At 39.0% G+C, this 25,788-nt stretch overlaps 2 protein-coding genes across 2 annotated transcripts in view; one reads left to right on the top strand and one right to left on the bottom strand.

The window, feature by feature from the left end:
- CD80 (CD80 molecule) overlaps nucleotides 1–4,357 on the top strand; it is a 30,017-nt gene extending 25,660 nt beyond the window's left edge. The window contains exon 7 of the mRNA XM_012174077.4: nucleotides 1,695–4,357. The gene's annotated coding sequence lies outside the window, so the exon portion shown is untranslated. The remainder of the gene's footprint in view (nucleotides 1–1,694) is intronic.
- Nucleotides 4,358–5,016: 659 nt separating this feature from the next.
- TIMMDC1 (translocase of inner mitochondrial membrane domain containing 1) lies at nucleotides 5,017–25,785 on the bottom strand. The gene is made up of 7 exons (XM_004002944.6): nucleotides 25,379–25,785; nucleotides 22,233–22,398; nucleotides 19,096–19,184; nucleotides 18,359–18,426; nucleotides 11,258–11,336; nucleotides 7,873–7,983; nucleotides 5,017–5,678 (listed from the first exon to the last, which is right to left on the bottom strand). Exons 1-7 carry the CDS (start codon nucleotides 25,570–25,572, stop codon nucleotides 5,528–5,530), a joined length of 858 nt encoding a protein of 285 aa, XP_004002993.1. The 5' UTR covers nucleotides 25,573–25,785; the 3' UTR covers nucleotides 5,017–5,527.
- Nucleotides 25,786–25,788: the final 3 nt, after the last annotated feature.

Raw genomic sequence — 25,788 nt, 5'->3', positions numbered from 1 at the left:
ATTTTGGGCTTTGAGGGAGCCCAATTTACACTATTCTATAATCCCCAGGTCTTTTAAGAGAAAGATTGGGACATTAGAATCCAAGAGACTGATATCAGGACCAGGATGGTTTACAGTCTCCATACGCAGTTCAGTTTTGACTTGTGAAGGTTAGGGTAACAGCTGCATACAAAAATCAGACTCTGCAGAGTTACTTCTAAAAAGAAAAAAAAAATGAGATCTAACATCTAAGACTTACAGAGCAGGTTATGCATTCAGTTCAGTTACTCAGTCGTGTCCAACTCTTTGTGACCCCATGGACTGCAGCACGCCAAGCTTCCCTGTCCATCACCAGCTCCCAGAGCTTACTCAAACTCATGTCCATTGAGTCGGTGATGCCATCCAACCATCTCATCCTCTGTCATCCCCTTCTCCTCCTGCCTTCAATCTTTCCCAGCGTCAGGGTCTTTTCCAATGAGTCAGTTCTTCGAATCAGGTGACAAAAGTATTGGAGCTTCAGCTTTAGCATCAGTCCTTCCAATGAACACCCAGGACTGATCTCCTTTAGGATGGACTGGTTGGATCTCCTTGCACTCCAAGGGACTCTCAAGAGTCTTCTCCAACACCATAGTTCAAAAGCATCAACTCTCTGGCACTCAGTTTTCTTTATAGTCTAACTCTCACATCCATACATGACTACTGGGAAAACCATAGCTTTGACTGGACGGGCCTTTGTTGACAAAGTAATACCTCTGTTTTTTAATATGCTGTCTAGGTTGGTCATAGATTTTCTTCCAAGGAGCAAGTGTCTTAATTTCATGGCTGCAGTCACCATCTGCAGTGATTTTGGAGCCCCCCAAAATAAAGTCTCTGTTTCCAGTTTCCTCATCTATCTGCCATGAAGTGATGGGAGCGGATGCCATGATCTTAGTTTTCTTTACAAAAGCATTATTTCATCTTATAAAAATCTCTATGAGCAAGATCTGTTTTATGGAGAGAAACTCACGCCTCCCAGACATTGAGTGATTTGCCTGAAGTCAGACAGATAAAGAGCAAAACCAGAACCCAAACTGGACATCAAGCTCAGGTTCCTTTCATGGCTCCATAGCAGCCTATGTGTATTTCCCCCACAGCAGTCTCTCAGCTTCCAATTCTGCTTTCTTTACAACTTACTCATTCCCCAGGATGCCGTTCCCAGGATATTTGCCTCAGTTCTGCAATTACCTTGCATTTCCCTGACTTTCCTTCCATCTTAAAAGTTTTGTGCTCAGTCAGCTGAAGGAAGCCATGAACCCAATCCCCTACACAAGTCTTCTGTGGCCTGCTGTCCAGTTCAAGCAGCTCTGCCTGTGACCTCTATAGTTGTGCTCTCTCAGGCACATCACTCTCCACCCTGGGTTTATTTTCATGTGTCTTACTTTACCAAATTGTAGGCTATCTAAGAAGAGCAAGCATGCCTGATACACCTTTGTTTGTTCCACACATATCCGAGTGAGCGCCTTTATCGATAATGTTTGGATGGTTGGTGACTGCTGGTGTATAATACGTCAGTATTGCCTGTAGTATAATTCATCAGACCTGTCCTAAATTCTCTCATACTTTGGACCTGCCTTTATATCATTTAGCCATCAAGATCAGTATCTATAACGGTACCTCAAGCTGGGAATACCCTTGCAATAAAAAAATATAAAAATAATTTTAAATGTTTTCTTCAGGTCCTACCTCCATCTGAAATTGGCCTCCTCTTGGTGCTTCTGTGAACGTCCAGGATTATCCCACCTCGACCTTCCTGTATCTGTTCTCTAGGAGCCCCTTCACTCCAGTGGCTTTGCTGAAAGTGACTAGAGGAGTATGATGGGGACGGAAGTAGTTCTGGTGACCTTGCCCAAGGATTTGGAAACATGGAACTCTTTAGGCCTGGAAGAGACATTAGTGAAAACCACTTGCTAATGACAAGGATCTCGAAGTCCTGTGTGGTGACCTGAATTATAAGGGTCAGGGCCAGAACCCAGATTTGGTGCTCTGGCTCTAGTGTTCTTTTCCTTCACGAATCGGGCTCTGTGCTACTGACTGGTTTGTGTGCATATACACACACGTATCCATCAAAGTGCTTCTGGAAACAGAATTTATTCAGTATCAGTTAGGTCCATCTCAAGAGACTTAGTGTGATGAAGGAATGGAGGATGTCATGCTGTCAAAAACCAATCTAATGTTCATGTATGGGAAGCCTGTTGTAAGCAGACCTAGAAGACAATGGGAATAGTGCTGGTATTTAGCCAGGACATTATTTTCACTGTGTTCTCCTTTTTGGCTTTCCCACTTCTCAACCAGGTTCAGGAGAAAGTAGATCCATCTAAAACTGATTTCCTCTGACACAGAGGATGAATGACTTATACAGTAAGTCCCTTACATATGAACCCCCAAGTTGTAACTGCTACTGCTAAGTCACTTCAGTCGTGTCTGACTCTGTGCGACCCCAAAGACGGCAGCCCACCAGGCTCCCCCGTCCCTGGGATTCTCCAGGCAAGAACACTGGAGTGGGTTTCCATTTCCTTCTCCAATGCATGAAAGTGAAAAGTGAAAGTGAAGTCGCTCAGTCGTGTCTGACTCTTAGTGACCCCATGGACTGCAGCCTACTAGTGTCCTCCGCCCATGGGAATTTTCCAGGCCAGAGTACAGGAGTGGGGTGCCATTGCCTTCTCCGCCAACTTGTGAACTGTTAACTAAAAATAAATTTTAATTCCTTTAAAAATCTTTGAAGTAACAAAATAGGTATTGTGCCAATTTTTAATTCAAAAGTGAACCTATGAGCTGTTTCATTTGTAGTTACTTTCTAGAACAAGTTATTGGTTAGATCATAAATTTTAGATAGAAAAAAAGTGTGTTTTGCACACTTACACAACTTTCTCTAAATCTTTTCTTAGGGAAATTTGCATTTTTCTCCTTAACAGTTTATTGATAGCCTCAGTCTTAACCACAAAGACTGGCACTGTGTATTAAGTATATTGTTATGCCCTTGTTCTCTAATACAATATTTACTTTGTATATAAAAGTAAATATTGTATACAAAAGCTTACCAACTTTTTCCCAAGGAATTATCAAAAAGCATTCATTTGGACTTTTCATAGTATTGATTTTTCAGTTGTTCCTATAAAAAAAAAATTTAGCAAAATCTATTCTTGTTTGACCTATGACCTGGTAAATATGATTTACTTCACAAAACAAAAAATAAAGTCATTCTGTTTGCACTTATTAACAAGCTGCAAACTTTCAAAACTGCGAACGTGCATTCGCATGTCCAATCATGTCAGTCAGTTCATGTGTCTGGCGTACACTGTAACATGCATTCTCTACAAGCGACTGTGCTTTTGTGTATTTTACAGTACTACAGAGCACAATAGTACAGTATCTTTATTTCAAGCCCAGGATGTCCAGAAGCAAGCGTAAAAGTAGCAGTATACAGCCAATTGTGTTAGCTGGGTACCTAAGCTAACTTTGTTGGACTTACGAACATGCTCTCAGAACGGAATTCGTTCATATGTAGGGGACTTACTGTACACCCCAAAGCACTAGTAAGGTTGGAGAGTGATAATGTTTGGTTCACATTGGACTGATACTCTCCTTAAATGGCTTTATGCTAGTTTAATCCCATTTGTAAAATCTTTATGAGAAGGTTCTCATTTAAAATGAGATAGTTTCATTGTGTATGTACTAAAGAGTAAGCTGTCTTTAGCAGAAATTGATCGAAGTAATGAAAACAGCATTCCATAAGGCTTCCTCAGATCCCTAAAGTGGCTTTTTCTCTGCGGTATTTCTGGATCCCCCTGACATCAGAGAATTGAAAAGAAAGAAGTGGCCAACTGCTGTTCTTATATGACTTAACTTATGACTCCTCTTTCTCTGAAATTGCCTTCCATGCTTACTGGACCAGGAGTGGACCTGGTCAATTAGACATTCTCATCTGAAAATCTGGAGTTGGACAGCAAGAGTTTGACCAAATTTCTCAAATGTGGCAGGATTTAAAGTGTTTCATTCCAGTAGCTTTAAGGATCAGATTATTCTATACAGTCTGAGGAACAGGGGTACACTTTTAAATGGTTGCTTACAGAACAAAATTACAAAAGAAAATAAAGGTAGTAGCCTTACAACAATTTAAAGAAGATAAACAATAACCGAAAAAAAAAAAAAAAAGCCCAGGAATTGCTCCATTAAGAGTCATAATCCTTGGACATGATTAAAAAAAAGTAATAGCCAGTACAAACCTGAGACAGCTTATTTGTACTTTAAATAAATTATAGTAAATTATTGCTTATTACATTTAATAAATGTGTTAAAGGAGTTATATTTTACTTTATTAATAAAATTATTTTAAAACCAACCATCTAATTTTATAATTTCCATTTGAAAGATTTAATCTATACATGGGCATGAATAAAGCAATAAACTGCCAATTTGTCAGCAATTTATGAATAGGATGATTATGTTGGTGCAGAGGTTCTCATATCCTTTTAACTGCTAATATCTGTTGTTAGACAATGTCCTGTGTGCCACAGTATTGTGCTATGTCTTACACACATCATTTCATTTAGTATCTATTCTGAGATACATACTGTTTAACAGATGAGAAAACTTGAGACCTAAAGTAAACTGGCTTGGCTGTAAGTCACATGGAAGCCTCAGGGCTGAGATTCCAAGCCTATGGTCTGCCTCTAGAGCCCACAGCTTTAGCCACTACTCTAGGCTGCTTCACAAACACTGCTCATGGGAACAACAGTGTTGTTAGAGTAGGAACTAAGAGGTCTAACCCCAAAACAAAGCACTAGCAGTTTTCTCATTTCAGTACACTTGGTTCAATCATTCTGCCCTCTCATTTAATAAAAGTTATACTCCGCAGGGCAGCTTCTTTCTCAGGCAGCAAGCTCCAGGAGCATAGAGACAGTGTATTCTGAGCAGCTCTTGTATACACACATACTTGTCAGCATTACTGAGTGAGAGAACAAGGTCGGGCTGTTTCTTTAATAATTCTTATCTACTTCCTTTTTGTTAAGTTTTATTTTATTTCAAATGGCATAGAAACCATCGCTGATTTGTATTAAAACAAAATCAAACCCAACTACACATTTAGGTCTTTACTGTTTCTAGGACTCAAGGGTACAGGGGTTTCGCAGATCATCTGCCTTACCTGGTTCTTTCTTCTCCTTCTCCTAGGGATCAGTACAGTACTCTTTTAAAGGGCTACAAGAATAAATTTACAACCTGTAGAATTCAACTTTAATCTTTTTGGAAATCTTAATTTACTACTGTAAAATCTGGAGAAAGGAAATCTATATTGATCAATCAATGCAGATACAAGTATGTACTTAAATCTAAGGAAGAGTAAACTAAGAGTACAAGAGCCCAATTTTTGGTTACAAAAAAGCAAGAGCAAGTCACTGTGCCACTACAGATGCCAGTGCTTACACGTGTCAGCAGCCCAAGCAACTGGCACGCTACAGACGGTGACAGAGCTCTCTTCAGCTCTCCACTGAGTTTCAAGTCCAGAGCATGTTTAGTCTTTGTCTTGTTTATCTGCTGATGAAGGGTTTCTAGGAAGATTTAGCAGTGCTTCAATTTTCTGAGCGTCATCCTTGGATCGATCTTTCTGTATATTACTTTCAATTTCTTCAGGGAGGAGCTCAGTAAATTGTAGTCTGGCTTTCCTGTAATGAAAGTACAAGAAAGATATAGCAAGTACTGTTCTATTTTTTTGACTTTTAGAGTTTTTCTTTTTTAAGAAAGATAGTATTTATCTTATTCTCTACTACAGCTTATGAGCAAATACTTCTCCCTGCACTTCAAGTACAAGACTTTATTCTCTCTCATAACCTGTTTCACTTACAAGCCAAGTAGGAGTCTCACATTACCAAAATGGACAATGCCAGGGCAGTAACTCTGATCCCTGAGATATTCCAGAGTTCTCTCAGCAGTGAATTGGCAGTTGCTAAAACACCTTGAGCTTTTGTGTGAGCCTTGGAACCAGTCTGTGTTCTTGCCCTCAGGGCCTAGGGGGATGTGAAACCCCCTGCCACTCTGTTAAACTCTGTTGACAGATCTTGCAGGACATACACAAAGGTTAAAACATTGGTAATCTCGATACAGAGAAGTCAGGACCCCACTACAGACGTATTTTTACTAGCAGTTAAAATATCTAATTTTCAAATACGAGATTGGTTCTTTTTCTAAGTCAAGTATTAGTGCCTTCCTTTCTTTAAGTGATTATCAAGGTCACTTATGACTTTCATAAGAAGATTTGATCATTTCTTCTTCTATGTCTCTATGGAAAATATAGCCAGTGTTCTATATTTTCTGCCCACTAAGGCAATTTTTTAGATTCTCACTTTGTTGATTTCTCTATACTATAGTTATTTTCAAGCAAAGAAGCAGACACTTAAAAAGTTAACGATTTATTAACTGTCCTCAAAAATACCACATATACATTATATACATATAAATAACCTAAACACTTCTGACACTGACACAGTGACACTATCTCCTTCTGCCAAAATACTCTTTCATTTCTATAAATCCAGTTTTTTTACCCCTTCTTGAGGTTTTCTATGTCTAAATAACTGATCAACTTCTCTAACTTTCTTTTTCTGGTTTCCTTTTTCTGACTGGAATACTATTCATATTTTTCCAAATGTTAATTCTTCTATAACTTCCTATATCAGATTCAAATAATCATGTATTTTCCTTACTTTTCCAACTCCTTTCTCAAATATTCTTTTTTTTTTTAAAAAAAAAAAGTCTCATCACATCTAAAGAACTAGAAATAAGCTAATGCTTCTATGCTTTTAACCCTCCATAATATCAAATTTTATGCTGGCATTCAGAATTTTAAGTGCTTTAAAATAGCTTCATATCTCATTCACCCTTTTACTATGGAGAAGAAGACAAAACAAAACAAACATATGTTGGACGCTGGTGTGATTCTGCCCTTACAACAGCTGAGAAAACTGATGGCTTGAAGTTAAGGAAAACATCTATGTTCATAGAACGAATAGTCTAACTGGTATTTAAGATTTGTTTTCAAGGTTTCACTGGCTCCAAAGCAATGCTTTTTCTCCTATAGTACCTAAGTCCTTAGACAACAGATGTACAGATATTAAGAATTTCCATGTATGTGAGTGTGTATGTGTAGCACAAATGGAAGTTTCAAAGAAAACCAAGGGGAAAAGACGACTTCTTATCTACCAAACTACCAAAGAAGCAACAGCAGATGTCATCTTAGTGGGCAGGAAGCAGAACCATGAGAATCATTTGCACCAAAGCGCTAGACGGCAGACTATTATGATAATCTTACAAAGAATAACAGGAAGTTGGCCGTCACTGGATCCCAGGGAGTGACTATATGAACAAGCGACAGTCTGCATCCTTCTCAGTAGCATCTAGGCTGTGAACAGCCACTATATGTACCTAACACCTACTGCAGCCACAGCAAGAAGTATAATAATTAAATGTGGAGACCTAACATGCTATGTAATGTTCATAGACGTATGTGTAAACAAGGATATCACCTTTTAAGTAAAGCCAAGTAAAACTCACTCACTGCTATTCATTTCTTTTATGTAATTTCCAATGCAGTCACAAACACAGGAAAAGAAAAAATATGCAACCAAATAAGATTTATAACATTTAACTTAAAAAAATGTATCTAAGGAAAGGTTCTCAATTAGTATCTTTCATTATTCCATTCTCCTTAATTAAAAATATTAAAGACCAAGTAGGGTACCAAGTGAAAGACTCAGTAAAAAGAAAGTCTTTGACTTGAGCAGCAATTTAGAGTACCTGTTTCAGAAAGCATCAGTCTGTGGACACGAAAGCCAAACAATCCAGTCTTAACACACTCCTTACCGTTCTTCCAGTTTCAGCTCCTGGAATGCTTTTCGATCCTTCTGTTTTCTCTCCTGAACTGTTTCACCGCAGTACATCTGAAGTGCCATCAACAGGCTTCCTATAGGAGTGCTGAGGAGGAGACAGAGGGAACATTTAGAAGGAAGCATCATGAGACCATGTAGAATGACAGGGTCTCTGCTCAGGCACGAGTAACACTAATCAAACCACTGGCTCACTGACAGGTGCAGGGACATTTGACAGTTAAAGCATCCTTGTCAAATAAAAAAAGATTAAGATAATTTCCTTCCTGGTCTGAAACACAGGAAAAACAATCATTGCAACATCTTAAATTTAACTGGTATAAAAACAACAGGTCTATAAGTTGGCTTTTTTTTTAATCATGAAAGATAAATAAACTAGTAGAAAGTATATGTATAAGTTCTAGTTAGCAGCTTTATATTGAAGATTTCTCAGAAAAGAAATTCATACCAGGAATGGTACCAGACCCTGTAAGGGGCAAGAAATGTGAAGGGTACTTTTGGTTGGGAGAAGGATGCTACTGGCTTTGGGGGTTGGAGCTGCCAAAATATCCTAAAATTCAAGAGTCTGGCACAACTGTCTGACCCAGAATGCCAATAGTTACCCACTAAGAAAATGACTTACATAATAATAATCACAGTAATGACAAGGGTTTTGTTCATATTTTCAAAGAGAAGGGAGTTTTTGACTCTGATACAACTTAAATTCCTTATTTAACATTGTAACCACATTTAAAAAATTATTTTTGTTAGGTGGAAATGTTTGTTGGTGAATGGATAAACAAAATATGGAACTGTATACACAATGGAATATTATGCAGTCCCAAAAAGGAAGATCCTGTCACATGGATGAAACTCGAGGACACTATGCTTAGTGAAATATGCCAGTTACAAAAGGAAAAATACGTGATTTCACTAATATGAATTACTCAGAGTAGCCAAAATCATAGAAACAGAAAGTAGAAAGGTGGTTGCCAAAGGCTGTGTGGGGATGGGGGAAGGGAGCACAGTGTTTAATGGGTACAGAGTTTCAGGTCTGCAAGACGAAGAAGTTCTAGAGACCTGTTGCACAACAATGTGAATATAGTTAACACTACTGAACTGTACACTTAAAAGTGGTTAAGATGGTAATTTTTATGTTATGTGTGTTTTTTAACCACAATAAAAACATATTTTTGCAGCTAATTTCAACAATTTCCCCCTTCAAACCAGGTTGGTATATTAACAAGAAAACAAAAATGTCAGCAACAGATCATCACATGATGAATTTTAACACAAATTTGGAAGGTGAGGAAGAACTCTTTCTGTTCAGGTGAATACCAACTAATAAAGACAGAAGAAATGACAAAACTAGCAAATCAACATTTTGTAACCAGTTTTATATTAAATAATAACTGATTACATTAGGGATCATCAATGGATCATTAAAACCACTAAAAGACAGCTGGAGGGCAGATAATTCACACTACCTCATCCCACAGATTACTTATTAAACACAATGGGAAAAGATAACTTTGCAGTGGAGAAATTTAGTAGATACCAAATGCGCTAGGCAGAATTCTAAAATGGTCCCCCCAAATTTCCTACCCTAATTTCTCAAATATGAATATTTGATGAGAAATAATGCCCATGATTAAATTATGTTATGCAGCAAAGTGGATTTTGCAGATGTAACTAAGGTTACTGATCAGTTGAATGAGTTAATCAAAAAGGAGATTACCTGTGTGAACCATCTGAATACAGAGTTTTTTCCAGTTGGTGGAGGAATGGAAGTCAGAGAGATTCAAAGTATGAGAAGGATTCAACATGCTGGCTGCTGGTTTGAACATGGAGAGGGCATGGAGAAGGAATGTGGATGCCTCTAGGAACAAGGTGGTCCCTGATAGCCACCCAGGAAACAGGGAATTCAGACCTACAGCCACAGCAGCTCTGTCAACAACCTGAATTTTATGGAAACAGATTCTTTCCACAAAGCCTCCAGGTAAGAGCCTGCCTGACCAACACCTTGAATTTAGCCTTGTGAAATACTAAAAAGAGAACCCATCTGAGCCCATCCAGACTTCTGATCTACAGGAAAGTGATATAATAAATGGGTAGTGAAGCTTCTTAGTGTGTGGTTAATCTGCTACACAGCAACAGAAAATTAATATATCAAGTTATATCACTTACAAGGGGTGACATAATATGTCTCTTGACATACACTGAGAAGGACACAACTTCACCTATGTTGTAATCTTGATGAAAATGTTACAAACCTAAATCTAATCATGAGGGGATAATCAAACAAAACAGAAATATTCTGGGGGGAAAAACAGGTGTGGAACTAGTCTAGCTTAAAGGAATCTAAAGAGACATGACAACAAAATACAATTTAATCCTGGATTCTACAAAATTACATATTATATATACATACACACACACATAGAGCATTATTGTAATAATAAGAATTCTGAATATGGACGTTATCTTAAACAATATTGAATCAATGGTAAATCATTTATTGTGATAATTGTACTGTGAAATCATTGGAGAATATTCTTTCTCCTCGGAAATACATGCTGATGTATTTAGGGCTGAAGAATTATGAGGTCTCAAATATTTCAAATGGTTCAAACAAAAAGAAATATACACATGTCCCCCACAAATACTGAGAGAGAGAAAACAAATGTGAACAACTGGTGAATCTAAGTGAAGGTTATATGGGTGTTCAACATACTAATTACCTCAACTTTTCTACAGGTTTGAACTGTTTCAGAGTAAAAAGTTGGAGAAGAAAAGTCTTAAAATTTATTAAACTAAATAAACCTAACCCCCATTTTTTTTAATGTGCTTGTTAGCCGTTTCTTATTCCTTTTTCTTACTCTTTATAAGTATCTTTGTTCAAACCTCTAGTTTCAGGTGTTAATGATATTTAAACAGTTTTTACCCAGTGAAGACCAGAAGTAAAATCAACAACTGGGATACAATCAGAACTGGACAATCAAAGCTACTACCAATACAAGACTGTGCTGTGCTGTGCTTAGTTGCTCAGTCACGTCCAGCTCTTCTGTGATTCCAAGGACTGCAGCCCACCAGGCTCCTCTGTCCATGGGGATTCTCCAGGCAAGAATACTGGAGTGGGTTGCCATGCCCGCCTCCCAGGCATGTTTCCAACAGGGATTAAACCCTGGTCTCCTGCACGGCAGGCAGACTTTTTACTGACTGAGCCACCAGGGAAGCTCAACACAAGACTAGAGATCTTTTACAGGGTTAAATCCTCTAAAGATTAAATCTGTTCTTTAGAAATGATTCTGATTTTTAACAAGCAAGGCATTAATGAATTAATAAGTTATATTAATTTAGAATCAAAATATGTTAATACTTACCCCAGCAAGGCTCCAATTATGCCACCAGCTACTAGGCCACGCAGGCCTAAGTTTATTCTAAAAAGACTTCCTGTGACAGCTATTTTAAAAGAAACAAAAAGCAGTATAAAATCATTTTTAAACACCAGAGTTCCATTTAAACATGTTCCTTCTATAAGGACATAAATCTCCAAGTAAGCTTTTTGAACCCAACATTAATATATCACCACAACCTAGACTTCCCATACGGCCAGGTTCTCATCCACTCTGCAAGTTTAAAGGAAGAAAGGTCCCTTTAACAAACAGAACTGCTCAGTCGGTTCTATGGACCCAGCCTCTTCTCATTCTGCTTTTTTGCCAACCTCACCTTAAAAATCTGTTATTTCTTCACTTCTACCTCTTATTTCTTCCTGCTTTAAGGAAACTTTTCTCCAAATAAACAATAAGAATCTTCCCTAGCCACTTGCAGTTCATGTCTTCCTGCAGCTTCGCTCTTTCTTTTTTCTTTTTGGACATGCTGCATGGCATGTGGACTCTTAGTTCCCCCAACCAGGGACAGAACCCGTGCCTCCTACAGTAGAAAGGCCATACCACCAGGGGCGTCCTCAGCCTCACCAGCTCTGTACTGCTAAGCTTCACCTCTCCAGCAGACCTGCAAGTGGGCAGTTGGCCTACATTGCCACCTGGTGGCTGGAGCATAGGTCCTTTTTCCTTACCACTAAGTGTACACCCAAGATGTCCATTCATTTTCCTCTTCCACTATGCACAAAACAACAAATGTCATTTCAGGTGGTAACATTTTTAAACATTAACATTTGAGATGTATATTTTTTATTTAAGTATAATAATTTTTTAACTTTCCTATTTCATGATTTTTCTCTATCTTTCAACAGTGTAACTATTATGTGCCTAGGTGTGAATCTTTTCATGTTTATTCTTCCTGGAGTTTGTTGAGATTCTTGGATGTGTAGATTAGTATTTTCCATCAAATTTGGGAAGCCTGTGGCCATAATTTCTTAAAATTCTTTTTCTTCCCTTTTTTTCCTTTCCTCTCTGTTATTTATATTCTTGGAAAAGACCCTAATGCTGGGAAGGATTGGGGGCAGGAGGAGAAGGGGACGACCGAGGATGAGATGGCTGGATGGCATCACCGACTCGATGGACATGGGTTTGGGTGGACTCTGGGAGTTGGTGATGGACAGGGAAGCCTGGTGTGCTGAGATTCATGGGGTCGCAAAGAGTTGGATATGACTGGGCGACTGAACTGAACTGAACTGATTGTGTCCCACAGATCTCTGAGGCTCTATTCATTTGTCTTCATTTTTAAAAATTCTGTCCTTCATAAAAGATAACCTATATCGATCTATCTTCAAGTTCATTGATTCTCCCATGCTCTCTCAAACTGGCTGTTAAGGGCCTTCTCTTCAGTGAATTTTTAATTTCCATTATTGTATTTATTAACTCCAGAATATTCATTTGACTCTTAAAAATAATTTCTATCTTTAGGGATATTTTCTGATTGATAACTATCATCACACTTTAATCATCGTAAATACTTTAAAGTCTTCTGTCTGCTACAACTTGGAGCTGGAATATCTTCCTACCTAGGGGCATGGCTGTGGTTCTTTGCTGTAGTGATTTGCCTGGACCAATCCTGCGGAGTCTTGGTTTTCTTGTTTAGTAGAGTGCAGCCAGAAGAGGTCTCTGCTTGGTCTTCACTTTTAGGTCTGGCTCCCCCGGAATCGCACTAGCTAGGCAGGCAGCCAGCGATTTGCCAGTGGCTGTGAGCACACACTGTGAGCCAGTGAGGCTGTCACCTTTTGTCAGTGGCTCTGTCTGTGGCTTGAGGAGCGCACTCAAGGTTTAGGCAGTTTATAAATCTTCTGCTTTTACTTTCTGCGTTCATGAGGCCTCGCAGATAAGCAGCTTGCTGGGGGCCCTTCCCAGTCTCTCCTGAGTGTGCTTACACAGACAGGAAATTTTCCGGAGTTCTGGGGATTAGTAGGTTCTTAATGACGTCTCCGTTGGCTTTCTGGTTCTCTGGATGTCTTTGGTAGAACTCTACCTCATCCACTAATTGACCGCTTGCTCCAAAGACCACCAAAACCTCCAGTTAGCTGTGTGATGTTGTTCTTTCCTAAGTGTTTGCTATTGTTTTCAGCAACACCCTTCAGTTCAGTTCAGTCGCTCAGTCGTGTCCAACTCTTTGCGACCCCATGAATCGCAGCACGCCAGGCCTCCCTGTCCATCACCAACTCCAGGAGTTCACTCGGAGTCCTGTCCATCGAGTCAGTGATGCCATCCAGCCATCTCATCCTCGGTCGTCCCCTTCTCCTCCTGCCCCTAATCCCTCCCAACATCAAAGTCTTCACCAATGAGTCAACTCTTCGCATGAGGTGGCCAAAGTACTGGAGTTTCAGCCTCAGCATCATTCCTTCCAAAGAAATCCCAGGGTTGAGCTCCTTCAGAATGGATTGGTGGGATCTCCTTCCAGTCCAAGGGACTCTCAAGAGTCTTCTCCAACACCACAGTTCAAAAGCATCAATTCTTCAGAGCTCAGCCTTCTTCACAGTCCAATTCTCACATCCATATATGACTACTGGAAAAACCATAGCCTTGACTAGACGGACCTTAGTCGGCAAAGTAAGGTCTCTGCTTTTGAATATGTTATCTAGGTTGGTCATAATTTTTCTCCCAAGGAGTAAGCATCTTTTAATTTCATGGCTGCAGTCACCATCTGCAGTGATTCTGGAACCCAAAAAAATAAAGTCTGACACTGTTTCCACTGCTTCTCCATCTATTTCCCATGGAGTGATGGGACCAGATGCCATGATCTTCGTTTTCTGAATGTTGAGCTTTAAGCCAACTTTTCACTCTCCTCTTTTACTTTCATCAAGAGGCTTTTTAGTTCCTCTTCACTTTCTGCCATAAGGGTGGTGTCATCTGCATATCTGAGGTGATTGATATTTCTCCCGGCAATCTTGATTCCAGCTTGTGTTTCTTCCAGTCCAGCGTTTCTCATGATGTACTCTGCATAGAAGTTAAATAAGCAGGGTGACAATATACAGCCTTGACGTACTCCTTTTCCTATTTGGAACCAGTCTGTGGTTCCATGTCCAGTTCTAACTGTTGCTTCCTGGCCTGCATACAGATTTCTCAAGAGGCAGGTCAGGTGGTCTGGTATTCCTATCTCTTTCAGAATTTTCCACAGTTTATTGTGATCCACACACTCAAAGCCTTTGGCATAGTCAATAAAGCAGAAATAGATGTTTTTCTGGAACTCTCTTGCTTTTTCAGTGATCCAGCGGATGTTGGCAATTTGATCTCTGGTTCCTCTGCCTTCTCTAAAACTAGCTTGAATATCAGGAAGTTCACGGTTCACGTATTGCTATAGCCTGGCTTGGAGAATTTTGAGCATTACTTTACTAGCGTGTGAGATGAGTGCAATTGTGCGGTAGTTTGAGCATTCTTTGGCATTGCCTTTCTTTGGGATTGGAATGAAAACTGACCTTTTCCAGTCCTGTGGCCACTGCTGAGTTTTCCAAATTTGCTGGCATATTGAGCGCAGCACTTTCACAGCATCATCTTTCAGGATTTGAAATAGCTCAATTGGAATTCCATCACCTCCACTAGCTTTGTTCGTAGTGATGCTTTCTAAGGCCTACTTGACTTCACATTCCAGGATGTCTGGCTCTAGATGAGTGATTACACCATCATGATTATCTGGGTCGTGAAGATCCTTTTTGTACAGTTCTTCTGTGTATTCTTGCCACCTCTTCTTAATATTTTCTGCTTCTGTTAGGTCCATACCATTTCTGTCCTTTTAGGCACAGACTTCTCTGCGTTCTGCTCCAAATCTAGTCAGTCATCTCTAACATTAGTATTGGTCCTCCCAGCCTGCCCTGCCCTTGTGGAACGTCTGTATCATGGAGCTGGGCATTAGGTGGGAGCAGCCTCAGGCTGAAGCACTACAGACTACCATTGTTCTTACCAAGATTTAGTAAAAATTCTTAAATAAATGCTTCTCAATTTGTTGTGTGCCCTTGCTCAGTTCCAGGATATTTAAGGGGTTGTTTTTGATAATTTTGTCCAATTTTATTATTACTTTTGGAGGAAAGGATTTGCCAAGCTCTCTGGACATTGAAAATACTTTTATAAGTGTTCAAACAAATACCAACTAATAGTGGTGAGGGAAGACCTCCTTACCTGATTCTGACTTCAGGATAAAGGATAATTTTTTTTTTAATTTTAGTGTTATATTATTTATTTTAATGTTGGTTGATGGTTTGATATAAAAATATATTTTCTATCATATATATTTTCCTATTCTTATTTTAGTAATATTTACATTCAATCGAGAAACCTTTATTCTACCCTCCTATATGTCAAACAATTGTGACATAAAAGGCAAACACTTTCTCTGAATTTTAGTGAGTTGTCTAGTAGGGAAGCAAAACTAGTAAACTGCTATAACATAGTGTTATAAATGCTTTGATAAAACTGTTTACAGTGAATTATGAGAACACAGGGAAAGGTACGTGAGATAGGAAAATGGGAGCTAGGAGAACCCTCTGAGGAAGCTGAAGCAGACAGATGAACTCAACCTTAAAAGACAGGTGTTAAGTATGGAGCTGAATAAAATTAGTTATGGGAGTGGAAAGTTGGATTCAAGCAAGAATTCTTGTAAAGCAAGAATATGCTGGGTGTGATAAATCAAAGTAGATTATAAGGCTCATGGAAGAGTGGTACATGAAGGTTAGGTCAAGAATTGACCTTAAAAAAAAAAAAGAATCGACTTTAGTGTGATGGGAAACTAAGGAGTCTGAAGCAGAAAAGTGCTAAAATCATACTCATATTTCAAAACAAGTCAGATAACAGTAGAGGTCTGAAGCAAACCGAGATGAGAACCATGGAAAACCTGCAGTAGCAGTGGGAAAAGAGGTGAGAGAGTCCAAATATTTAAGAAATAAGACTGACAGAACCAGAAATTTGGAGAGGGGACATAAAGGGCAGAACCACATCATTAATTGATTTCCAGTTTTGGAATTTAACAGGGTAGATGACAAAAAACATACAGCAGGAGTAAATATGAGGAGCAACTGAAGGCAGAAACACAAGCGTTTTCTTTGGATATAGGCACTATAGAATATCCATGTAAAATTTTTCACAAGTTAAAACAGGGCAAGTTCTAGCTGCTCCAATGCTATTAATACCTATTTCTCGTTTCACGTTTTTAGATGTTTCATTAAAATGTTAAGCTCAAATTATGTATATGTGTGTTTGCCTCTGTATTCACAGAAAGAGAAAGAGTGCACCTAAAACAAAGAGCATAAGTGATAAAGCAAATGGGCTAAAATGTTAATAACTGGGAATTCCCTGGCGGTCCAGAGGATAGGGCTCTGCACTTTCACTGCCAACTGCCTGGGTTCAATCTCTAGTCAGGTAACTAAGATTCCACATGCTTTGCAGCCAGAGGTGGGTGGTGGTTGTTGTTCAGTCGCTCAGTCATGTCCATCTCTTTGCAACTCCATGGACTGCAGCACACCGTGTTCTTCACTATCTCCCGGAGTTCACTCAGACTCACATCCGTCGAGTCAGTGATGCCATCCAGCCATCTCATCCTCTGTCGTCCCCTTCTCCTCCTGCCCCAATCCCTCCCAGCATCAGAGTCTTCTCCAATGAGTCAACTCTTCGCATGAGGTGGCCAAAGTACTGGAGTTTCAGCCTCAGCATCATTCCTTCCAAAGAAATCCCAGGGCTGATCTCCTTCAGAATGGACTGGTTGGATCTCCTTGCAGTCCATGGGACTCTCAAGAGTCTTCTCCAACACCATAGTTCAAAAGCATCAATTCTTCGGTGCTCAGCCTTCTTCACAGTCCAACTCTCACATCCATACATGACCACAGGAAAAACCACAGCTTTGACTAGATGGACCTCTGCTGGCAAAGTGATGCCTCTGCTTTTCAATACACTGTCCAGGTTTGTCATAGCTTTTCTTCCAAGGGGCAAGGGTCTCAATTTCATGGCTGCAGTCACCATCTGCAGTAATTTTGGGAGCCCAATAAAATAAAGTCTGTCACTTCAGCCTAATGGCACAAAGTGAAGAGGAACTAAAGAACCTCTTGATGAAGGTGAAAGAAGAGAGTGAAAAAACTGGCTTGAAACACAACATACAAAAACTAAGATCATGGCATCTGGTTCCATCACTTCATGGCAAGTTGATGGGAAAAAAATAGAATCAGGATAGGCATCGGGTGGGGAGCTTGAAAAAGTTCTTAACAATAACAGAATCTTTGTACTAAAGGATACTGCTCATGGTGCTCCTTGTATTACTTTTATTTTTGCAGCTTTCTATAAGCCTGAAGTTATTTCCAAACAAAAAGTAAAAAACTGTTATATGAAGTATATGTATGTTCTTTTATGTGAGGAAATATACATGAATTAGTGAGTGTTTGCATCTAAATGACAGTTAACTTCATTTACATTTTGGGAAATGTACTAGATTTGTACCAGAAATGTAATGAAAATATTCAACACTTTTAAAAAATGTTCACTTTAAAGAGGGCATGTCTACCAGAGGCAGAGTGCTTTAAAACAAAATCTAATTTCTTATCATAAAAATCTGGCTCCTCTCTACCTAACCTCACAATTCTCTCAAGCCACTATTCCCCTCATTCACTATGTTGCAGTCATATTATCCTACATTTGAGAAACCTTAGAGCCTTCACCCTTGAAGTTACCCTGCCTTAGGTGACTCTTCTCTGCAAGGCCTGCTCTTTCCCATTCTTCAGCTATCAGCTTAAATGTCACTTCCTTAGAAATCAATCAGCCTGTCCACATTAGATCCTACCTCCCCACTTATTTATTACTTTTTATCATAGCAACCTGTTTTATCCCATAGACATTAGATGATAAAACTCAACGAAGGCAAAGACTTTTTTCTGTTTTGTTCACTAAGTATACCAAAGACCAAGCACATTTTCCATATATCTTGCATAAATGTTAAATGAGATGTGATGAGAAGCCAACCAAAGAATTCAGTAGCCATGACTTATAAGTCCTTACATGTTTCTTAAATCATATTTGAGATTGAAATATGAAATATGAACAAAAATGCCTTACCTCCTGCAATGACAAAATGGCTTAAGGCATTTTTATTTCGGTAAACATTGAGACCAGTGTTCACTGTACTAAGAAGGAAGAAGAAAACAAAATTTAAAGCATATCCCAATTACCTTCTTGACTTTAACTTTCACTAAAGTGATACATGTTAGTTTAGACGAGCCTACTATGTCAATCCCTGGTTCCAGTAGGCTCCTTCAGTGAGCTGTTTCAGATTGCTATAATATGCCAAAAAGCAACAGAAAAGTAAAGAAAAGTTCTGCAGCATCCCTCTGATTTAGCAGCCCTGCATCTATTCTGATACCAGCTGGCAGGCCTTCATGTGCATGCGTGCTCAGTTGTACAAGGTGCTCAGTCATGTCTAACACTTTGCGACCCTACAGACTATACCTCTCCAGGCTCCTTCTGTCCATGGAATTTTCCAGGCAAGAATACTGCAATGGGTTGCCTCCTCCTCCTCCAGGGGAATTTTCCCAACCCAAGGATCAAACCCACATCTCCGGCAACAGCAGGCGGAATCTTTACCACTGTGCCACCAGAGAAGCCTGGCAGACCATCATCCATGGACACAAAACTACAGCTGGACCAATCTTTTGCATAAATAGATAACAGTTCTTGAGAAAAAGGTATCATAGATCACTTTTATATGGGTGTTCAGATTTAACACCTCCATTTGTTGAAACAATGTGCTCCTAAAAGAATACCTAAAATCCTTCATGACGATTCAGAGAACTTACTTGAATATAGTCACAAACACGGCCGTTCTCCAACTCCAGCGCCAGCCATACCGGATGAAGCCTCGTGTAGCAGCACGATGGGCAGATTGCTAAAGTTAACAAAAAGGCTGTGAGGTTCCGAGATACCTTGATACTTTCCATGTTCTAAAACTGTGGTGGAGGAATGTCAGCTAGGAAATAGGTAGGGACACCTAAATAGATACAAACAATAGAAAATCTCTAGAAATGTCATTCTTCAATTACTGAAACTTAAGCAAATGCACCATGTGCACTCTATTCTATCACAGGGTGTAAAAGGAACTAAGAAATGCAGTGTCAACCAAGTAATTCATCAGTTAAATAGCAACTAAGAATCCATATGGCAAATACTATGAGCAGACATAAAATCAGTATTAGACATGCTTTTTTTCAAGAAATTGTGGGGAAAAGAAAAAAACAGAAAATAAAGAAGGAACACTGAGTAAACTATAAACAGTAAGGATTAAAGTAATACAGATGTGCATGAGAGGAAGAAAGGAAGAAAAAAAACCTAATCTTTACTGACCACCTTCTACGTAAAAGTTGCTAACATATTACCTCATTTAATCTTTACAACATTTTCTTCAAGCAGGTGTTAAAAGGCATAAAGAGAAAGTTTCTAACCAAGATCACTCAGCCAATAAAGAATAAAGTCAGAATTGGAAGTTACGTTGTCTGTGTCCACCGCTCATTTTCATTAACCATCATGAAGCAAGTCTGGCATAATATTGTGAGGGTAAAGCCTAGATTTTTAAAGAATCTGACAGAATCCCTAGGTGTAGTCTTAGCTACTATACGATACTGGGCAGGTATACTCTTTGAAAGGTATCAGTGCAAACTCATGGCTTTTACTGAATAGGCAGACAAATATAGAAACAGAGATATATGTATGAAAACGTATATAAATCACACACATACATACACATTTCCTAGCTCTATCTGCCTAGACACCATCATACCTCAGTAGCAATGAGCATGCCTAGCCCCAGATCTTGGTTTTTAAATACCGTTTTCTTTTTGCCACTTTATTTTTTTTTTAATTGAAGGATAATTGCTTTATAGAATTTTGTGGTTTTCTGTCATACATCAACAAGATCAGCCATAGGTACACCCATGTCCCCTCCCTCCCAAACCTCCTTCCCCATCCCACTCTTCTAGATTGTCACAGAGCCCCAAGTTCCCTGAGTCATTTAAATACCATTTTAAAAGAAACAAGGCTGGTGCTTGAAAAGATGAACCAGAAAAACCATGCTGTGCTCCAAAGTAAAGATGTGCTCAAAGACTAACGGGGACATCATCAAAAGGACACAGGAGCTAGCCTGAAGGGATTCCAACAGTCTAAATCGATGCCAAGTATCAAAATAAATGATGGTAATAATGGATTATAAAACCATAGAATAACATAAGAGTCAACAAGTCCCCGCTGAATAAATTATAAATGGATAAATGGACAGATAAATAGAGGGAAAGTGAAAGCTCTTCCTTACAGCAGAATACTAACCAATAAATATACATGGATGATGGAATTAGAAAATGGCCATTTGGTTACCACCACAGTAATAACTATTTTAGGAAAGAATCAGCACTGAATACTGAAACCAGAGGGTGAAAAATTGATGAAAAATAGGATATTTGCATAGTCTCAAAGTATCTAATAAGTATTTCTAAGATATTTATTAACCACAAAGGGAAAAACTCAATAATTTTATAGTGGATAAACATGGCAGGGACCATCTTAAGTGATTAAAGTAAGTATCCCCAGTTGAGGGACAAATAGGTATCTCATGCTTCTTATCATTACTTACTGGGAAGGATATAGTATTAACTGTAGGGTATTCCTGTGAAAACACTTAAGTGAAATTTAATCACAAGAAAACATCAAATGTCCAAATTGTGGGACATTCTACAATACAAAATAAAAGGCCCAAGTATTAAAAAATATTGAGGTCACGAAAGTCAAAGAACAATAGAAAAACTGTTCCAAATTAATGGAGACTGACTAGAGAGGCACAACAGGCAAATTCAACATCTGATCCGGTACTAGATCCTGGACCAGAAAAAAAAATTAATTACTCGTTTACTTTAAAAATAACGTTAGTGGGACAATAAGCAAAATTTACATAAAGTCCATTGATAAGATAATAGTACTCTATCAGTATTAATGTCCTGAACTGCATAATAATATTGTGGTTATGTAAGAAAATGTCTTTGTTTTTTAGGAAATGTATGCTGAAGCACTCACCATGCCTAAAACATACTCCCAAGCAGTTCACAATAAAACAACAGCATGCCTCATGCAGGGAGAATAAGAAAGCAAATGTGGTAAAATGTTAATGTTTGGGGAATCTGACTGAAAGGTGCACAGGAATTCTTTGTACAGTCAGCCCTCAGTATCCCCAGAGTTGGAACCTGAGGAAGTGGAACCATGGATATGAAGGACGTATGGTACTATGGTTTTTTTAAAAATAATAAAAGACTCGAGCATTTGTGGATTTTGGTATCCACACGAGTCCTGGAACCAATCCCTCTTGGACATTACAGGACACTGGCACTACTTTTGCAACTTTTAAAACTTGACACAATTAAAAAAAAACAACAACATAGATTTTAAAAAACAAAAAATTCTGAGCCATAACTTCCTCACTAGGACAACAGAACTGATATACAGATGTAAGATACAACAAATGAGTCAGCACTCAACAAACTGTAAAGCTCTAATTGTTAATGATTATTTTAGTGTGAGCTACTGTACTGCACATAGGCTTTGTGAATAGGATAAATACACTACAGCTGAACCTTGATGATTTAGCAGGAGATTAGAAATATATTTCAGAAAGTAGAGCCACGGTGGTGATCAATTCTAGTAAGAAAAGTGGTCTGACAAAGTTTGAGCACGCACTATAGCATTAGCACTTCCACTATTGCTGAGTAGACTTTGTTTCCTAAATCTTCTCAACCCTACTACCTAGCTAGATGATTAAGTATAAAGTGAGCAGCAAAAACTGCTGCTGCTGCTAAGTTGCTTCAGTCATGTCCAACTCTGTGCGACCCCATAGACGGCAGCCCACCAGGCTCCCAATTGGCATGCCCCCAAATACTATTAGAACACCAGTACGTACCACAGCATCAAGCTGGTTGTGGTAAACTTCTGCTTGGCTCTGCTCAATGTAGCGCTGTTTAGCATGAATAAATGCTGGTATTCCCCCATATGCCCAGCCAATGATGCCTGCTGAAGCTGCTGCCTTGTAAATATCCTGAAGTTCTTTTGAAGTTCTCTGCTGTTCACTAAAACATCAAAAAGACAATGTTGTTTGGGATTAGTTTATGGATACTGCTCTCCAAAAGACAGTATGATCAGAATTATCCCAAATGCTAAATAGGACTTAAGTTTTTCATGATGGACAGAACCAATTAAATCTTCTGATGAATTAAATAATTATATTGCAAGTGGCTCAAATCTCAGTTAAAACTAACCTATGCTTTCAGAAGTTAGATTAGTAGGTATTCTTGGGAAGGCAGGGGCAAGGACAGAGAAGGGGCACAAGGGGGAGCTTCTGGGACACTGTTAACAGTCTCTCAGGGCTGGATACAGACCTATGCTTAGTGAAAAGTCACTGACAGGTATACTTATGTACATTTTTCTAGGTGCATATTTTATTTATACTGCAATAAAAAGTTTTTTTAAAGGGTTATTTCATTTGATGACTCTTACAGCTCTACTATATCCCTGGAAACAGAAAGAATTTGTAAACTGGATGCAGAAATTAACAATTACCTTTTTGAATTTTTAGGTAACTTTTGGAAATTATAAAAACTTATGGGATTTTAGGACAATATATGCAAGAATGAATACCTATATGTAAAAAAAATACCAAAATTTTATCTTTCTGAATATTTAATTTTTATGTCATGCTCAGATGGGCCTGTACTATCTATTAAAGACCACTGAGTGAGAAAGCTCATGATGCAGTGGGCAGCACAGACCAACCTAAAATAAATGGGAAAAGCTACTATTTCATTCACTCTATTACTCTCAAAAGCATTAGAAACTAGAAGCTATGTTGCGGCTTCCAAGATGTCCTCTGGAAATTGCTCTAACAAACAGCTAAGTTTGTAAGTGTTTAGTTACTAGAAGTAATGGCCCTCCTACATAAGTAAACCACTGAATATTAATTTTTTACAAACTACTAACTTGCTTTCTTCTGAGACTGTACAAGTGTTTATCTAATTCTAACAACCACATTTTTGAAATCAGAATCAGTGAGTTCTTACAGTTGCCGCATATACAAGTGAGAAACCTAAACAAATTTCTTAAGAAACAAATTCTTATATCAACAGGAAAAACTGCTATCATCCGGACTTTATATTTCATCTTGCATAGTGAATAGAACCAAAAACATTTACATAAAAAGTGGGAGAACTCGGAAAAGAGAAAATGAAAAAAGAGCTTAAGATTTAACATGCCAGGAAATGCATACGATATCTTTTTCATCCTCTGAAAAATTCCATGACATAGCAATATTTTTTCTCCATATTATCAACAGACACTCTATGAAGTTACATGATTGGGCCTAAGAACTAATGAATGGTAAACAAACAGGGAAGAGTGGTGGAAAGGAGCTAGACTATAAGTAGCAACAATGGAGTTGTAGTTCTGGTTCTGTCATCCACCGATAAGTGACCTACAGGTAGACCACAATCATTCTGAACCTTGGTTTCCTCACCCATGACATGCAGGGGACAACGAAAGTTATATTAAATTATCTTTCAAATTTCCTTCGGCTCCAACATTCTGTGGTTTATAAGGCTGATCAAAATAACCTTTTTCAAATGAATCTGAGTCAGTTCTAGTGAGGTGGATGAACTTAGAGCCTGTTAGACAGAGTGAAGTTAAGTCAGGAAAACGAGTATCATATATTAATGCATATACATGGAATCTAGAAAAATGGTACCGATGAACCTATTTGTAGGGCAGGAATAGAGATTCAGACATAGAGAACAGACTTATAGACACAGCAGGGGCAGGTGAGGGTGGGAAGAATTGAGATAGTACCATTGAAATATACACATTACCATATGTAAAGTGAACAGATAGCTAATGGGAAGCTGCTGTGTAACACAGGGAGCTCAACCTGGTGCTCTGTGACAACTTACATGCACGGGGATGGGGTGGGAGGTTGGGAGGGGAGGTTCAAGAGGAAGGGAACCTATGGCTGATTCATGTTGCTGTATGGCAGAAACTAACACAACACTGTAAAGCAACTATTTTCAATTAAAAATAAATAAATCAACAAAAATAAACCTTTTCTGTTGTGTACTACATAGGATCGTTCACAAGTATCTCAAATAAATTTGGAATGACCAATGGAAGGGCGGCCTTATTATCTTTAAAATAAGATGATGAATTCTAAAGAAAGTAATTAAATACAATTCCACTGGCTCCCCTGCTATATTTCAGCAACATAATAAAGCTTCAATGTTAATTTAACCAGTTGATACTACAGTGTAGTATATGGTAAGTTCAGTTCAGTCGCTCAGTCGTGTCCAACTCTTTGCCACCCCATGAATTGCAGCATGCCAGGCCTCCCTGTCTATCAGTATATGGTAAAGTACTTCATAAAAAGGGAAAACTTTTCACCGGTAAGTGAGGAATAAAAATGGTTTAATTATCCTGAGTTTTCCATTAAAGTTAATTCAATTTAAAGGGTTATTTATCATTTATTCTGACACCAATTTACTTGTGAATCCAGCTAATATCTTTGCAACAACAGTTGCTACTATTTTTTTTTATACATTCCTTATTTGGCAGAGTAAAAATTTTAACAACTGTGTTCTCTCTCCAACCTCCATTTTTGTGGTGGGGAGCAGGGCTACTGTTCAAGAAGCATCAGAATCTGGGATCAAGTGATACACGAAAAAGAATACTGGAGTCCTCCAGATGTTGGTTGTAGGGTCACTAAATAGCTTACTCTAATTCTTCTAATTTGTAAAGTCAGGGGATTATATTAAAGACTATGTTAGACTCCCTAAACACTCCTAAAAGTCCCTATTTCCAGTTAGTCTCACCCTCTCCATCTGAAAACCGGCCTGTCAATCAATAGAACTACCGAATAGCAATGTTAGGATACATGCTTGGAGTACATTATATTAAACTCCAAATCCCGCAAAAACAAATCACACCACCCTGGGGTCCTTCGCCCCAGATGACCCAGGCTGCAGGTCACCTCCTTCGTAGCCCCTCCCCACAGACCGTAGGCACTTTTACTCTTTGACAAACAGCTCCCGGAGGCGGTCCCATCCGGATTCCGGGTATTGGGGTTCTGAGACGAAGGAAGACAGTTCCTGGTCCTCTACAAGAGCCTTGGGATCGGCGGCCACGGCTTCGGCAGCAAACACCCGAGGGAAAGGACTCAGCGTCCTGCAGAGGAAGCTCCGTGGGGCCGGCGGCCGCGCTTCCATGACCCTCTCCGAACCTGTCGACAGACACTCGCTTGGGCGCTTAGGAGGCCAAGGCCTTTCGGAGGTGCGGTGGGGGATGAGCGAGGGTAACTGCAAGAAGGAATGGGAGAGTATCTTTACACTAGACCCGTGTTAATTTGCGGCCATACCCGCCGACACACCGCTTGACACACAGGCCCTCGGTGCCAAGCCTAACTTTGGAGGCACAATGACACA

The sequence above is a fragment of the Ovis aries genome, chromosome 1, assembly GCF_016772045.2.
Source record: "Ovis aries strain OAR_USU_Benz2616 breed Rambouillet chromosome 1, ARS-UI_Ramb_v3.0, whole genome shotgun sequence".
NCBI classification, from domain to species: domain Eukaryota; kingdom Metazoa; phylum Chordata; class Mammalia; order Artiodactyla; family Bovidae; genus Ovis; species Ovis aries.
The sequence above is the reverse complement of the archived record's forward strand: the minus strand, read 5'-3'. Positions and strand labels throughout refer to the sequence as shown.